This window comes from Panthera onca, chromosome C1 (assembly GCF_046562875.1).
Source record: "Panthera onca isolate mPanOnc1 chromosome C1, mPanOnc1 haplotype 2, whole genome shotgun sequence".
NCBI classification, from domain to species: Eukaryota; Metazoa; Chordata; class Mammalia; order Carnivora; family Felidae; genus Panthera; species Panthera onca.
Window position 1 is genome coordinate 143,374,207 of NC_138346.1, and position 17,731 is coordinate 143,391,937.

Sequence of the window (17,731 nt, forward strand, 5' to 3'; positions counted from 1 at the left end):
CTAATACTTTAAATGAAGTATAAACAAACGCTATTTTTTTGAATATTTATTCTGAGAAAGTGTGAGTGGCGGAGGGGCAGAGATGGATGGGTGGGGGAGAGTGAAAATCCCAAACAGGCTCCACACTGTCAGCACAGAGCCTGATGTGGGGCTTGATTCCATGAACAGTAAGATCATGCATGACCTGAGCTGAAATCAGGAGTCAGACACTTAGCCAACTGAGCCACCAAGGTGCCCCTAAACAAGAACTATTTCTATTATTATATAGTCTATAATCTGTTTAAGCCAACAGTACTCCAATAGTGAAAGGTGGTGGCGGGGGGTGAGAATTGAAATAGACATAATGGTGGGGACAAGAGTCAAAGTGTGAAACTGGGAGTGCCTGGCTGGCTCAATTGGAAGAGCATCTGACTCTTGATCTTGGGGTTGTGAGTTCAAGAGCTCCATGTTGGGTGTACAGATTACTTAAATAAAAATTTTTTTAAGAGTGTGAAACTGGGCTTGGTTTTGAAGCTTTGGGGATCGCCCTGTACTGTAAGAGAGGGAACTGCTCATTTACCCATGGTGGAAGGGTGGGTATCTAAAATGCCATCATCTTTTAACTGGATTACTCTTGTAGTCCTGAGTGGTTATTTATATATCCAACCTCAATCCCTTTTAATCCAACTCATTTTCAACACAGAAAGTGAAGCTTTAAGAGTAGTCCCTTAATGTAAACCCTTCACTGGCTTTTTATTGTTCTAAAGTCTAAAAGTCTTTACATAAGACAAGCTTATACATTATCTGATCTCTGCTTGATTGCCCTGATTCACCTTCTACCACTTTTTCTCTTGTTTACTATGCTCCAATAACATAGACCTTTTTTTGTTTTTTTATTCAAATGTGTCACAAACCTTTCTGCTATAGGGCCTTTGTATATGCTTAGAACAAACATCTTTAACCTTAAATGTCGCTTTATGAGGAAAGCCTTCACTAATCACCCAATTTCAGTCACATCTTCCTGTTGTAATTATCTTGACCTTGCCCTCCTTTTCCCATAAAGTTTATCAAATTATTTTTAAGATACATAATTTTATAACATAACACCTCTTGGACTTTAATATCCATAATAATGATTATGTATTTGTCTTGCAGATGATAGTTGTATTTCTTTGTGTACATTTATATATTTACTTATGAATGTACCTGGGGATATATTTCTGTGTAAATACTGCAATAATGGCTACCACTTGCATGTTCATCATGTATTAAACATGCCAATAGCTTTATATGCATTATCAAATCTTTATAATACTATGAAATAGAGTATTCTCATTTTACAAATGAAAATAACAGGCTTAGACAAGTTAAGATACCACTTAATATCATACAACTAATTAGTGGAATAGGTGGATTCAAACAGTTTTGTCTTCCCCCAGAGCCTATACTTACTTGAGAGAGAGACAGAAAGAAAGCCCCAGGAGAGGGGCAGAGGGAAAGGGAGAGAGAATCTTAAGCAGGCTCCATCCCCATCACAGAGCTGATGTGGAGCTTGATCTCACCACTATGCAATCATGACTGACTTGAGCCAAAATCAAGAGTCGGATGCTTAACCGACTGAGCCACCCAGGCGTCCCTAGAGCCTATACTCTTAATCACACTACCATCATAATGACTTAGGTATGTATATTAGTTTGTGAAGGCTGTCATAATAAAACACCACAAACTGGATAGCTTTAAAATAACAGAAATGTATTTTGTCATAGTTCTGTAGGATGGAAATCCAAGTCAAGGTATGGGCAGTATTGGTCCCTTCAGAGGGCTGTGAGGGAGAATCTGTTCCATGCCTCTCCACTTGGTGACGGTGGTTTGCTGGCAATCCTTGATGTTCCTTGGCTTGTAGATGTGTCACTCCAATCTGGCTTTATGTTCATATAGCATCCTCTCTGTGTATGTCTCTGTCCACATTTCCCTTTATTATAAGAACACCTATTGTACTGGATTCGGGTTCACAGGAATGACCTCACAGGTGTGGGGGGGTGGTTCCTGTTGTCGCCCTTGCCCATCCCAATTAAAAAGAAAAAACAAGGCCCTGTCTCCAAATAAAGTCATATGCTGAAGTTCTGGAGGTTAGGATTCTAACATTTCTTTTTTGAGGGGGGCACAATTTAACCTTTAACAGTATTGATGTATACAAAATTTCTAAAAAATGTGTGGGTGATATATACATACATATATATGTTGTCTGTTTTAGCCCATCGTACCTATTGCAATTTAATATGGGGCACATTGAAGTCTTTTTGCAAAGGTAAGATCATTTAGATGGCATCTCAGAATTAAATAGTGTTAAAGTAGCTCTTGTTAAAAGTGGGGGAGACTACCTTCTCTTTGCCAGACCCTAATTAATTAATTGGTTATTTTATAAAACAGTGATGTAAATATGAAACAAAAATGAGTCAAAGAGGTTTTGCAACAGAAATCTCTTTTAAATATTAAAATATTAGCTTCTAAGGGAGTTTCCAGTCATCTGCTTCTGATGTTTCTCCCCTTATTTCAAAAGTTGGTAAGTTAAAACACCTCTGTCCCACTGCAGCCTTCTCCATCTAAGCGAGGTGGTTAATAAAAGAAATTCATCCATGTTTTTGCTTCATAGACACAATGTGAACTGCATTAAAAGGAAGGAGGTGTCTTGACCCCACCTTTTTATATCTCAGATTATTAACAGTGATTGTATTCAACAACTTCTACTTGAGGCATTAAGAATGTAGGTCTTTCTCTTTGAAAAAAATTACAGAGTAACAAATATGTGTAATTTTTTCAGACATATTTAAGCATTTTGCAAAACTCTATATGCTTTGTGTTCTTTCCTTGTAACATGTTTAAATTATCTCTTGCGATCAGTCAGGACCTTTCAGTAGTATCCTATAGGAACATTAGTGACAGTTTATCAATCCCATCTCTTCCCAGGTGAAGGAAGATTTGTAACATGGCAAATGTCCAAAGCCTCGGCCTACAAGGCAGGAATTTCCAAGGGTCTCCTGGCACAAGCAGTTTTTAACTCTGTAAATTTACTGTATTATGTATGTCTTAATGGTTTTACATTCTTTTTAGTCTCTATTTTATTCATATAATGAGAATATGTATTGATTTAAATCTTACGTTCTGTATTCTTAAGATTTCCAGACTATTTAGTCATTAAACAAAAACAACACTTTTAACTCCTTGCATGGTTAGAATAAAAACCTGGGCCTTAAATAATATTTTTTGCCACAGAGCTTAAATACTTAATTAACAAAGATTATATACCTTGAAAAAAATATGATCACAAATGGAAAGCATTTAATTATTATTTTTGTATAAAAAGAATTGAAAAGATTTTACAGATTAATCAACTGGAATACATAATATCATATTATGTATAATTGGTTTCTTAGCACTTACTGTCGAAGATCCGTTGATTTGTTATACTAGGAAGTAAGCCCTGAGTGGGTGGATTTGGGTTGGATTTGGATGTCAATAGCCAAGTCAAAAGACCGATCATACGTGGATTAAGAATTTTGACTAAGTTCTTCAATAGAATTTTTCCTTAATGATATATATTTTGAAAGTCTTTTAATTTCAATTTTTGCTTTATTTTTCCTAAAATGAAGAATCATTCTAAAACAGTTTAGAAAGTCATGTTGATAAATTTTAATATTCTCTTCCAGAACAGAAGAGTCTGTTTTCTCCAAAGGAGTGGTAAGATTTGTTTGCACCCATTGTAATTTACACACAGTCGTTGCACAAATACAGCTGTTGACTTTGGTATATATGTATCTCCATAGGATCTGTTGGAGAATGGTTTATTGAGAATAGAGGACAACAGTTTACTTCACCAGTACTTAGAAATCAAGAGCTTTCTTACTGTACCTCAGGTCAGTTAAATGTGTATTCTGATCCTGAAATAGCCCCTTTCCTATTCTAAAATTAAGTAAAGGTCTTTTCAGACTCCTCTCCTACTTCCTTCTCCATATCCTTTGAAAACTCTAGTGCCATGTGTCCAATAAAACTTGCTCTGATGGTGGAAGTGTTCTAGCTATGTATGATACAGTATTAAAGCCAGTAGCCACATTGAACACTTGAAATGTAGCTAGAGTTAAGGAACCGAATTTTAAATTTTATTTAATTTAAATTAATTTAAACGTAAATAGCTATATGTGACCAGTGGCTACCATAGTTGATAGTGTAGCATCTGGTGGAAAAACGTAATTTTCTTCTTAAACACTTTGTTTCTGTAGGGACCTTAAAAATGAAGCTCCTTTACTTTTCTCATAACTCAAGTCCTAAGGACTCCATCAAGGCATGCATTGACTCATTACTAGAAAGACATTTTTTCTCTCCTATGATTTATTTTGCTTAGGACTATCTGTTAGTTATCATAGCCAGGTGGGTCTTTAGATGTTAACGAAGAAACCTGTTTTTCTACTATTTAAATAGGAAAACATGGATATTAGTATATTAACAGTGATTGTTTTTAATGAATGGATTATATTTTCCATGTCTGGTTTCATTTTTTGCCACCCTAGACATAATTGTAAATTACACTTCTAAATTTATGCTTTGTAACATCCCCATTCAACATTACTTACAAAACAGATTGTACTTTGCTTCCTCATATGTAACAGTGGAACGAAAGGCTCAGAGAAAAATTTACTTAATTTTTAAATCTCCTACCTTCCCTTCTCTGAAATTTTAGTATCCATTGATAATATAGTTGTTTATTGTCAATATAATCTATTATCATCTGAATGGTGGTTTTTGTTTGTTTTGTTTTTATTTCCAGGGCCTAGTCAAAGTAATGACGCTTTGCCCCATTGAGACATTGGTATGTAAATGTTTTAGAAATAAATAATGAGTTAGAGTGAAGATTTTTTTTTTTTTTTTTTTTTTTTGAGAGGGAGAGAGAGTGAGCTGGGCTGTGTGCTGGAGCAGGGAGGAGGGGCAGAGGGGGGTGGGGGAGAGAGAGAGGGAATATGAATGAATGAGAATCTTAAACAGGATCCAAGCTCAGCACAGAGCTCAATGTGGGGTTCAGTCCCACAACCCTGGGGATCATGACCTGAGCTGAAATCAAGAGTTGGATGCTCAGCTGACTGAGCCACCCAGGTGCCCCTTTACAATGAGAAATTTTCTTGAATAATTTACAGCTGACTCTTGAACTATGCAGGGATTAGTGGCGCCATCCCCCTGCGTTAGTCAAAAAGCCAGGTATAACTTTTGACTCCATAATGCCTCCTAGTGACCAGAAGCCTTACTGATAACATAAACAGTTGATTAACATATAGTTTGTATGTTACATTATATACTATATGCGTGCAATAAACTAAGCTAGAGAAAAGAAAATGTTATTTAAAAATTCATAGGAAAAAAAATCATAAGGAAAGTACATTTACAGAACTATATGCCAGAAAAAATCCACTGTAAGTGGACCTGCACATTTCAAATTCCTTGTGTTGAAAAGTCAACTGTAATCTTCATTCAGTTTATGTAACAATATTATTTGTTTGATTCTAGAGGAAAAAGAGTTTAGCTATGCTTCAGCTGTATATTAACAAGTTGGATTCACAAGGCAAATATACGTTATTTAGGTATGTATCAAGAACGGTTGTCAAGAATGGTTGTAGTTGATTAAAAACCAAATTAATACCATTTAATTATTCCAGGCTACAGTATTTCAATATGTTTTACATGTAATCTACTGTACTTGGAAACCATATTATAATAAATTCTCTTATCCCTATGGGTAGAGAAGGGTTAGTTAAATATTATGGACTCATATGAATAATAGTATTTCAGCTCAACTAATTGAAATAGTCTAAAATTAAAATAGACTAGAGAGAGATTAGAGATTGATAAGTCTCCTGATGGAACTTTACATGTCAGTAATCTCCATTATTCACTGTTGAAATTAATTGCTCTGGAGTTATAACTTGGATAGGCTATTCACTTTTAAGTTAAAAGTAGAGATTATTAATAGTGCTGTTTGAAAAGGAAAAGATTCTAGCAACTCTCTGAGTTAAAGAGCAGCTGTAAAGGGCCAAATAGCAAATACAGGCTTTATGCATCACTCAGTCTCTGTTGCAACTATTCAACTTTGCCTTTGTAGTGGAGGTGAATATATTCCAATAAAACAAAACAGGCAACAGGTTGGATTTGGCCTGCAGACCTTAGTCTGTTGACATGCCTGGTAGTAAAAATGAGTTAAACACCGATTTGGGCAATGTCAAAATGCTAGTAAGTCTTCTTTTGGAATTGGCCAACACTAGCATTCTTAATCCCATCTTTACTTCTATCAATAAGACTTAGACCAGGTTTATGAAATTTTAATTTGATGCTTATGTCTTAATACCAGTTTTCCTGTTCTGATTTACCTATGTCCCTACCAAGAAATCCCCCTTTCTTAAGCTAGTCATACTGTTTCCTTTTTTTGCAATTAAGTTAGTCTAACACAACTAGTCTACCTTCACAGGGAATAATTTTGGGAGATTTTAGGTTATTAGTGCCCATTTTTGCCATGTCAAATCACTGCAACTATATTCACAAAAGATTCATATTTGATTTAATAGAAATTTCTTGTTGGAAAGATCCAGTGAAAATAGAATTTGCCAGTTAGAGCAATAACCACAACAAGTAATTTGGCAATTGGTTGATCACCTTGCTAATTGTCTTCACAGATTTTTGTATTTTTAGAAATAACACATGGTCCATTTGAATTTGTAAAATTTTCAGCATTGTTTAAGTATAATAGAGTCCAGGATAAATTCAAATGTATTGTAATTTTGCTTTCAAGGTGCTTATTGAATACAAGTAACCATTCAGGTGTGGAGGCTTTCATTATTCAAAATATCAAAAATCAAATTGATGTGTCATTAAAGGTAAGAGCATAGCTCAGGTGTTGATTATCTTTTTTACTTTGTGAGATATATATATTCATTTGTGGAATACACTAATGTAAATCTAGTATCAGGGTATATTTTTTCACCATTTCTACTATTTCTTTTTTAAAAACATGAATTTTGAAATTTTATTAACTATACATTTAAATTGTATTCATTCTTTGAGCTAAGAATATGATTTTGTTTTGCTCTGTACTTCTGAAATATCAATGGAAACTTAAGTCTAATCTGTTTATGAATAGTCAGTAATTTCATACTGAAAACAAAGAGTGCATCAATGTTTTCAAACTGGCAGTTTGTTCCCATTGTCTAGAAATAGTGTGAATGAATGAAAATTTAAGTTTAGAAACATATTTTAAATGTGTAATGTTTATTTTTGTAGTATGAGGGTACTAGAAAAACACGTGAATTTACCAACTATTACTTAAAATCTTTCCTAATTTTTCTTTTGCTTTTCAGAAAACACATGACAACAAATGGTTTACAGGACCACAGCTGATTTCACTTCTAGATTTGGTACTCTTTCTCCCAGAGGGTGCTGAAACAGATTTACTTCAAAATTCAGATAGGTAAGGTTGACCATTACTAAGGTTCACATAGTAAATTAAAAAAAATGTGAAACCCCTGCTTAGCAAACCTAAACAAATAAGGTGTATTTTCCTGTTATGAGTTATGGTTAATTCATAAAATTACATAAAGATTTTCATATTTTAGTAATTAGATGCTATGTAAAAACAAAATTAAAAACTCCTCTTTCCAAAAGCATGACCAACAGTATGATTTTATACCTATGATGTACCCTGCATTCCATTGTACAGCTCATAAGGATTTGCAACTAACTCTAAGCATTGGTGACTGAAAACTAAGAATTTCAGTATAACTTACATAAAAGACTTACATGTTTGGGTTATATTGTTTTGTTTTCTAGGACATCATTTTTTTATTAAAACAATATTTTTAATGTTTATTTATTTTTGAGAGATAGAGCGTGAATGGGGAAGGGACAGAGAGAGGGAGACACAGAATCTAAAGCAGGCTCCAGGCTCTGAGCTGTCAGCACAGAACCCAACGGGGGGCTCGAACCCACAAACTGTGAGATCATGACCTGAACCGAAGTTGGACGCTTAACTGACTGAGCCACCCAGGTGCCCCAAGGATATCATTTTTTTTATATAGAGAACATGTAATTTCACTTTTAGTCTACACAGTGGATGATAAGTGGTTGTAAGCATTTATAAAGGAATCTTAAAATTCAGGATGCAAGAGATGATACTCTCAAGTATTAAAAGATAACAATGCTCCCTTATAATTTTCACAGTTGTATTTTGTGAACTTGAAGAACAAGAATGATAATTACTACTACAAAAGATGTGTTAAAGGGAATAGTTTCTAATGGCAAATATAATTGTAAAAATATACCCAAGGTTTTAACTTATTTTATTCATTGAAATTGCTGATTATATAATACTGTATTGTAAATAACAAGTTATGTGTTTTTAATTAACAGGATAATGGCTTCATTAAATTTATTGAGATATTTGGTTATCAAAGATAATGAAAAAGACAATCAAGTAAGTGAAATTTTTAAAAATTAAACTGAGTATATTCAAAATGCACAAGCCAATATTTAATATCTTACCCAGCTACAAAGGCTGGGAGACGTGTCAGTAAGAATTCTGAAACATGAAGTGAATTCTTAGGAGCTCTTACTACTTCACATCCAGCTTCCCTTTCAATTTCTCTTTTTTAACCCTTGCCATCTTGCTGTAAGCATTGCTTAGCCCTGTCAGGTAGGTAAGTTGCAAGTCGTAAGTTAACTAAACTTTTGGAGCCCAGCATATATTTGGGTGTCTTGTTCAGTTGCCTCCACCTCTAGTTCATGATTGTAAGTCTAAGATGTCTAAAATAAAATCATCTGATAATTTGATATCCTCTAATTGAAGCATTTTCAGCACTAAAATCTGTTAATAGCACCTTTTGGATAATGTGTGGGAAGTGTTTTGTTTTGTTTTTTTTCTTTAAATAGTGCATCATTAGAGGTATTCAATGAAGACAAAACTATTTGAGGAAGATTTGTCATACAGTAAAATTAGATTTGCTTTTTATCTTCCCCTCTCTTTCTACCTATTCTAATAGTTGTTTTCCCACAATGTGTCATCTCTATTTAAATTGTAACTACCTAAATTACATGTGTTGTTAATCTGGTTTTAGTTTTGTTTTTTTTAAGAAAGTAATAAAAGAAATGAAAGTAATTGGTTTTTATGTAAGGATGCAAGAGAGTTTTAAAGAAAATTTAAGTCAGTCATGATTTGGAATGAGAAGTTTGTAAGTAGCAATTTCCTTTCCTCTTGACTGAATTTAGTAGATGCAGGGTTTTGACCTGTTTATCCCTCTTCAGCCAGAAACAGTTACTTGCTATTATTGACTTGTGCTTATTCTCTACAGTGTGCTTATTTTTCCCCTACATCTTGCAGTGAAGTTTTCCAAACATACAACCAAAGTGAAATATAATTTTACAATATCACACCGACTTACCACCAAGATGCTACCATTAACATTTTACTCTACTTTTATCATGTCTCCATCTCTCTACCATCTATTCACCAGTCTATTTTTTATGCACTTCATAGTAAACTGTATGCAGAGAGCATACTTGCCCGTACATATTTCAGCATATATTTCAATAGAGTTAAATATCTGTCTGTAGTTTTTCTTTGAGATAACATTTACATAAAATGAAATGCACAAATTTTAAGCGAATATCTCTGAGTTGTAACAAACGGATAGGATTAATCCAAGTCTTTTTTTAATTTTTTTTTATTTTTTTTTTATTTGAGAGAGAAAGCGAGAGCAGAGGACAGGGGCAGAGGGAGAGCAAGAGAATCTTAAGCAGGCTTCATACTCATTGCAGAACCTGATGGGCTCAGTCCCACAACCCTGGAATCATGACCTGAGCTGAAATCAAGAGACACTCAACCGAGCCACCCAGGCACCCCTTATCCAAATCTTTATCAAATGTAAAACACTTGTCATCAGAAGTTTGCTGTGTCCTTTTCTGCCTTTTTTTTTTTTTTTTTTTTTATAGCTTTTCAAAGATAATATAGGCTTAGGAAGGATCTTTAACTTGCAGAAGGGCCCATACCTAGTAAGTGGTAGAGACAGCCATGACCCCAGGCAATGGCCAGAACCTTTGAATCACAGTATATCCTGATTCCTAAAGGAGCTTGTGGTAAAAACAGAAAAGCTAACAAGTGATATTCAGCAGCATTGGAGGCCCTGAGGCTTCAGGAGGGTGTCCTTAGGGTATGGTATAAGTTTTTACTTTTTTAGTGATCATGAAAGGCCACACCTAGAGATGACCTAATTTGACTGTCAGGGAGAAATAATATCTTCTTGATTACGAGTGTTAGATTTATTAGGTATGGAACACTGTACTGCAGGGACAGCAGATGGGCCTCTGCCTAGAGAGGGAAAACAGAGCAGTTTAGCATTGTGCAATATCTGCTATTATGCCCATAGATAATGCCTTTTATTTGGCTTGACCATTAAATGGTGAAGAAAAGGATACAACCAGTTTACAAGATTGCTTTATTATTTACTGGTTTAAAAAAATTTCTTGGGATTCAAATATCCCAAAGTATTGCCATGCAAGTTACCATAAGAATTATTATACCAAAGAGATTAGCAAAAAAACTCAGTCCAAGATGGGCAACCTGTTATCTTTGAGGCAGGTTAAGAGCCTGTTTGTTCATCATAGAAGTATTTCTCCCAAGTGCAGTTATAATAGGTCATGTATATACATGACAGGTAAATCTGTGTGCTATGGCTGATCAAAAAATGACAGCTTCTGAGTTTTTATACGTTTTGATTAAGGAAGAATCAAAATGATACCCTAGTGAGGCTGAATTATGGGTAGTTTTATTCAAAAAGACTCCTACCAGTACCTGTTTTTGATCAGTTAAGCATGCTGAGAGGGTAACTAGCCAGATGAAAAGCTGAAAAGCAGTCAGAAAGGTATACAGGGATATTAAGAGGATCATTCAAATACAAAACAAAGTGATTCATAATTGAATAATCATCCATTTCTTTTCCTGCTCTTCTGGATTGCTGTCAGCTGACTTATTCTTTTCATATGTCATTCCCCTCTTCACCCTATTTCATTTCTCTTTATCTCTTCGTAAGTTTTAGGCACCTTCTCCCATACTTCAGATTCAACAAAACTTTTCTTGAACCTCCATCTCTTCTTTTTTTTTAAGTGTATTTATTTTTTTTCAATATATGAAATTTATTGTCAAATTGGTTTCCATACAACACCCAGTGCTCATCCCAAAAGGTGCCCTCCTCAGTACCCATCACCCACCCTCCCCTCCCTCCCACCCCCCATCAACCCTCAGTTTGTTCTCAGTTTTTAAGTTGAACCTCCATCTCAACTGGCAAAACCAGCTTATTGATTTTGAGAGAGAGAGAGAATGCACAAGCGGAAGTGGGGAAGGGTCAGAGAGAGAGGGAGAGAGAATCCCAAGCAGCTCCCGCACTGTCAGCGCAGAGTCTGATGTGGGGCTTAATCTCACGACCATGAGATCATGACCTGAGCCAAAATCAAGAGTCACATGCTTACCTGACTGAGCCACCCAGGCACCTCCAACCTAGTTTTTATTAACGATATGTTAAATGTTAGTTGTTTTAAATTACAATAATTTATTCTAATACACAGTCCATAATAATTTTATCCCTCACCGTCTGTCCTATCTACTCATATCCTTTTCCATCTGCCTGCTTGTCCATTCTTTGTCCTAAATAATTTGTGCTTATAATATGTACAATGAAAACAAGGTCAAAGGAAACAATGTGAGATTGTAAAGGCTACAAGAATTGGGAATTTTTAAAAATTGAATTGTATAATATAGGCATATATGCTTTTCATTTAGGAAAATAACTGTATCTGGCATATATACACATACATATAATCCTGTGTAATCCATATTTTGGGTTTTCATTTATTGAAACATATCCCTTGTGTATTATTTGCTGAGCAAGAGGACTTCAGGTGACACACATTCCTTATTATTACAGTATTAATATTAGAAACAGTAGAAGTTCTACAATACTACTTCATAAATAAGTATCGTATGCTTTGTAATTAAGAATAAACAATACTTCATAAATAAGAATCATATTCAAATAAGGAGAAAGGGGAAAACTGGGTGTTATTTGTTTCCTTCCTTTATTTCTTCAGTGTCATGGCTGATTATTCCTGACAGGTCCCTGTCTGTTCTGGCAATAAATTGCATTATGTGTCAGAACTGCCTAGTCTTCCTTTTGTGAGATAGACTCCAGTGGATTTTGAAATATATAGGTAAGCTTTACAACTGAAAGAATTTAACTACATTAAGTGAGTCTACTTGGGTAAAAATTAAAAACAAGCATTTGTTGGGTGCCTGGGTGGTTCAGTCTGTTAAGTGTCCGACTTCAGCTCAGGTCATCACCTCATGGTTTGTGAGTTTGAGCCCCACGCTGGGCTCTGTACTGACAGCTCAGAGCCTGGAGCCTGCTTCAGATTCTGTCTCCCTCTCTCTTCCCCCTCCCCTGCTCATGCTGTCTGTATCTCTCAAAAATGAATATATGTTAAAAAAAATTTTAGGAAAAAAAGCAAGCATTTGTGAGAACATCACATCTTTATCCTTATTGTAACTATTTAAAATTCTTAAGTTACTTTTTCTAGACATTGAAGATAAAAGAAATCTTAAAATGATTTTCTTTGTGGTATTTTTTTTAAAGACCTAGTAACCTTAATTTTAAGAGAGAGAATATTCTTATTTCCACAACTTCTTCACTCCTACATGCTTCTAAAATTACACTTCATCATATGAAAGATTTGTAGAATTAGCTGGACAGAATGCCCAACAGATTTGCTGTAGCCTAATTTTGCCACATGTTTTTATTGCCTTATTACGAGTTTTATGATAACGTGTTGTATGTTAAAATAAATTGCCATTAAAAACAACTAAAGTCTTAATAAAGACCTCCTAGATTTTCACTGTCCAATATAGTAGGTAGTAGCCACATATGACTATTTAAAATTAGGATTAAAAAACATTTTCAATTAAAAATTTACTCCCTCATTGGCATTGGATAGGGCTATTTTATTTTTTTAGAGAGAGAGGACATGAACCCGGGTGGGGGAGAGAGAGAGGGAAAGAGAATCATAAGCAAGCTCCATGCTTAGTGCAGAGCTTGATGCAGGGCTCAATCCCACCACCCTGGGATCATGCCCTGAGCTGAAATCAAGAGTCAGATGCTCAGTCAACCAAGTCACCCAGGTGCCCCTGGATGGGATCATTGTATCTTTTTTTTTTTTAACATTTATTTATTTTTTGAGAGAGACACAGAGAGAGAACGTGAACGGGGGGGAGGCAGAGAGAAGAGGGGAGTCACAGATTCCAAACCAGGCTCCAGGCTCTGAGCTGTCAGCACAGAGCTCAATGCGGGGCTCTAACTCACAAACCTGAGAGATTTGTGACCTGAGCCCAAGTAAGATGCCTAAGCGACTGAGCTATGAAGGTGCCCCTTGGATCATTGTATCTTTTTTTTTTTAATTTTTTTTGGTGTGTTTATTTATTGATTTAGAGAGAGACAGTGAGAGAGAGCATGAGTGGGGGAGGGGCAAAGAGAGGGAGACAGAATCTGAAGCAGGCTCCAGGCTCTGAGCTGTCCACACAGAGCCCAATGCAAGGCTCAAACTAAAGAACCACGAGATCATGACATGAGCCGAAGTCAGACGCTTAGCCAACTGAGGCACCCAGGCACCCCGGATCATTATATCTTAACATATGGTCCTAATCAAAATCATCTGGGTATTCTTTTATGCGCATAAATGCAAATTCCTGGGTTCAGCCCCAAATCTACTCAAAGTCTTCGAGTAAAGCACAGAAATCTACATTTTTAACTAGCACATTGACATTTAAGAACTTCTATATAACTATGAATAAAATCTATTTTATGACATATTTGTATACATGATAAAAGATACTATTTGGAACTGAATAACCAAAACTTGAATACAAAATAGGCTTTCAAGTGATCCACTTTTAGTTAAGGATAATTGGGTTCCTAAGTTTCCCTTTTTCACCTATTTTCCTTTGTAAAGAGCCCCTGGAAACTTTTAATAAAATTAATGAATTTTCTCTCTTCTTCTACCTCCTCTTGTTCTCTCCTGTCTCCTTTCTCTTCCCCATGACCCACCCCTCCCCTCTCATTTCCCTTTCTTCCTTTCTAATAAAATTAAGACTTTGTGACTCCCCTCCTTTGAGTAATATAAGAGGAAATGCTCTTGGAATAAAAACTTCTAATATGGATGACAGAATAACCCTAAGCTGTCCTAGGCAGGTAAAATTTCTATCTACATGGATCACCAGAAAGTTCATTAACAGCTTTGTGTTAGAAATGTTTCCATTAATAGAGAAGGGAAAGAATCCTTTAGAACTAGATCTGTGACAAGGCTATCAATTGAAAGATCATGAGTTGAAGGAATATATAAGGTAGTCATTGTAGGGATGGTTTTTACAGGAAAAGAAGTGTCTCATCATATGGATTATTCTCAAATAATTTTCTCACGGATAAAACTTGTATGTTACACATCTCAAAGTCAGGAGCTGTCCAGATGGTGTAGGAATGAGTGTAGTATCCAAAGTACATTTTTGTTTTGATTGGTATTTTATTTTGATTGGTATTCACATAAAATAACTAAATGTATGCATGAATGTGTTATTAAATAGTAAACTATCTTGGAAGGCAAGGATCAGATTTTATTTTTGTTTCTTGAGCTCTTAACATGTGTTTAATAATAGTGGGCGATCAAAAAATGTTGAACCAAATAACTAATTCTTTCATTAATTCTTCTGAACAGACTGGATTATGGACAGAACTTGGAAAGATTGAGAATAATTTCTTAAAGCCACTCCATACAGGACTTAATATGTCAAAAGCACATTATGAAGCAGAAATTAAAAATAGCCAAGAAAATAGCCAAGGTTGGTAATGTGTATTTCATTTTTAGTTAGGTCTAAAAATTAGTCAAATTTTAGAACTGTTATGTATATTCAAAATAAAGAACTCTCTAATATCATAGTTGTTTATTTTATAACAAACAAGGAACCATGACAGTTAAGTCATTTCATTTATAATTAAAATGATTTTTAACATATCTGTAAAGCCAGTTGAAATTGAAATTGGGTTAACAAAGATTTAAAACAAATTGAAGTATATTCTGGTTTAAAACCAGATTAAGATCAAATTCTGATTAAGAATCTAACTGTATTACAAGTATTTCTGTTTGTATATTTCACTAACTTTGGTATGGCTCTGTCCATCCCCCCACCTGTCCTCACCGCCAACCTCACTCTCAAGTAAATCTGTATAAATTACAAAAAAGAATCTCAGATTCAGAATTATTTTTTAAAGTCGGCAATTCTACTATAATGATCTTCTCTTTTCTATATATCTGTGGGGATATTTCTTAAAGGCATTACTAGAAATTTCTTTTCAGTGTAACAGATATATAATAATGAAAGTAGGTTATAAATTGATTATTGAAATCTGAGAGATTTTTAATGGTTAAATTTTTTTCTTCCCTTAACAGATGTCCAGAAATCTAAAGATCTTTGTTCTGTAACTGTAGGTGGAGAAGAGATCCCTAATATGCCACCTGAAATGCAGCTTAAGGTATATCTGAAATTTTCCTAAGCTACATCCAGCTGAGGACTTTCTACTTTCTTTTTTTGCTTTAACAGCAACATTAATATAACACTAACTTTCCTTGGCATTGCAGGTTCTACATTCAGCTCTTTTCACATTTGATTTGATTGAAAGTGTTCTGGCTCGAGTAGAAGAACTCATTGAAATAAAAACAAAGTCTACCCCTGAAGAAAATATTGGGATAAAATGAACCTCCATTTCCCAAAATAAAAACAAGTAAAATACTGTATTTTCCATTATGATTATTTAATATCTTTATAAAAACTTTTCTGTAAAATACTAGAAAAATAAATGTAACCTTTCTCAGTTATTGGTTTCTGTGATGACACATTATGGATCAGTAGTATTCTTTGGTTTTAAAAAGATAATCTATCTAGATGGTAATGATGCCCATATATGTATTCTAAATCCTACTACTGAAAATCCAGTACAAACTAATAATTTTATGTTATAATTTCATAAAATGTAGTTGAATTGCCTTTATGCATTCATACAGTTGTAGTGAGTTTATAAATACATTGATACACTTTATGTTCCAGTTAGATGCTATGACACATTTTAGAACTCCTAGTGTTGGGGCACCTGGGTGGCTCAGTCGGTTAAGTGTCTGACTTCGGCTCAGGTCATGATCTCACAGCTTGTGAGTTCAAGCCCTGCGTCGGGCTCTGTGCTGACAGCTCAGAGCCTGGAGCTTGCTTTGGATTCTGTGTCTCTCTATCTCTGCCCTTTCCCCAGCTCACACTCTGTCTCTCTCTCTCAAAAATAAATAAACATAAAAAAAAAAAAAATAGAACTCCTAGTGTCAAATAAGATATCACACCACTCTAAAAGTGTACACAGAAGTTTTCAGTTGGGCCAGTTGGCTGCTTCTCTTAATTTCCCTTCCTTTCCTTGCCTCAGGAGGAGTCTTAGGGGGCAGAGTTCCATCACCACCTCTCTAGCAGTAGTTACAACATGAAAGCATCTGCAAAGATTAATTTTAGAAAATCCTGGCAGCCTTTGTGGAAAAGCTAAAAAGTGTATGTGACTTTCCTTTTAGTCTAAGGGGCTAGTTAAAAAATGCTGTGTTTTTATTTTGTAGTAAATACTTATCCATCCAACTTAATTTGTATCATTAAAAAACTGCATCTGACTTTTTAAATATATGTATGTACCAGTGTTTTCTAAACATTATTAAAGGAATTACTCAACAAAACTGAAAATAAAATCATTTTTGGTCATATCCATTTTATTTAAAATTTTTAAAAATCTTTAAAGTAAATATATATTTTAACATTATAATTTAAGTGGTCTAATTATTTTAATATTCTCCCAAAAGGACATTTGTAATTGATACTCTAGTTTGGGTTAAATGAATCGCTACTCAGTTTTAACTTTTGAAGTGTTTTCCAAACAGGACTTTGCTCAATGATGTAAGCCTCAGTTGTTACCATTCTATAGCAGATGTTATCTATGTATGGTTTGGAGGCCATCTGTAAGAAGTTATAAACATGCAACATTATTTACAGAAATAAATTATTTTTACAGGGTCATATAAAAATATAAACTTTCACTTATTCAACAAATATCAAATCACCTTCTGTGCTAAATACTATGTGTGAGTTAAGTCAGTAAAAGAAAAATACCTGAGCTCTGTCTTTAAGGAATTTCAAACAAGTCAAAAGAATACTTTAAGAATTGCTTTAATGAAGATCTGTTCCAAGTATAAGAGTAAGAAACACCTAACTCTGCCTAGGGCACACTTCACAGAGGACAAGCATGAAAAGAAAATGGTAACTTGTGAAGTGAAGATCATTCTATAAAATAAAATGTTTGTACTTGAGGCACCTGCGTGGCTCAGTTGGTTAAGTGTCCAACTCTTGATTTCAGCTCAGGTCATGATCTCCCTGGGGCTCTGAGCTGACAGTGTGGACCCTCCTTGGGATTCTCTCTCCCTCTCTCTCTCTCTGTCTCTCTGCCCCTCCCCTGCTCATGCGCACACGTGCTCTCAAAATAAATAAGTAAACTTTAAAAAAGAATGCACTTTGACAGTTCTTGACTACAACCTGATCAATAATTATATT

General features: G+C 34.8%; 2 protein-coding genes across 3 annotated transcripts in view; one reads left to right on the forward strand and one right to left on the reverse strand.

Moving 5' to 3' along the window:
• Positions 1 to 15,978, forward strand: part of GLMN (glomulin, FKBP associated protein) — a 34,606-nt gene extending 18,628 nt beyond the window's left edge. The window contains exons 9-19 of one of the 2 annotated variants that reach the window (XM_060625407.2): positions 2,234 to 2,287; positions 3,687 to 3,717; positions 3,804 to 3,893; positions 4,802 to 4,843; positions 5,533 to 5,606; positions 6,809 to 6,893; positions 7,374 to 7,483; positions 8,422 to 8,485; positions 14,821 to 14,944; positions 15,553 to 15,635; positions 15,742 to 15,978. In XM_060625407.2, coding sequence (XP_060481390.2) covers positions 2,234 to 2,287; positions 3,687 to 3,717; positions 3,804 to 3,893; positions 4,802 to 4,843; positions 5,533 to 5,606; positions 6,809 to 6,893; positions 7,374 to 7,483; positions 8,422 to 8,485; positions 14,821 to 14,944; positions 15,553 to 15,635; positions 15,742 to 15,858 — 874 coding nt within the window. In that variant the 3' untranslated portion in view covers positions 15,859 to 15,978. The remainder of the gene's footprint in view (positions 1 to 2,233; positions 2,288 to 3,686; positions 3,718 to 3,803; positions 3,894 to 4,801; positions 4,844 to 5,532; positions 5,607 to 6,808; positions 6,894 to 7,373; positions 7,484 to 8,421; positions 8,486 to 14,820; positions 14,945 to 15,552; positions 15,636 to 15,741) is intronic. The other variant, XM_060625408.2, reaches the window with a different exon arrangement.
• A 401-nt stretch (positions 15,979 to 16,379) lies between these two features.
• Positions 16,380 to 17,731, reverse strand: part of CC1H1orf146 (chromosome C1 C1orf146 homolog) — a 59,260-nt gene continuing 57,908 nt past the window's right edge. The window contains exon 6 of the mRNA XM_078451674.1: positions 16,380 to 17,140. Within this exon, the coding sequence (XP_078307800.1) occupies positions 17,006 to 17,140 (135 nt within the window). The 3' untranslated portion in view covers positions 16,380 to 17,005. The remainder of the gene's footprint in view (positions 17,141 to 17,731) is intronic.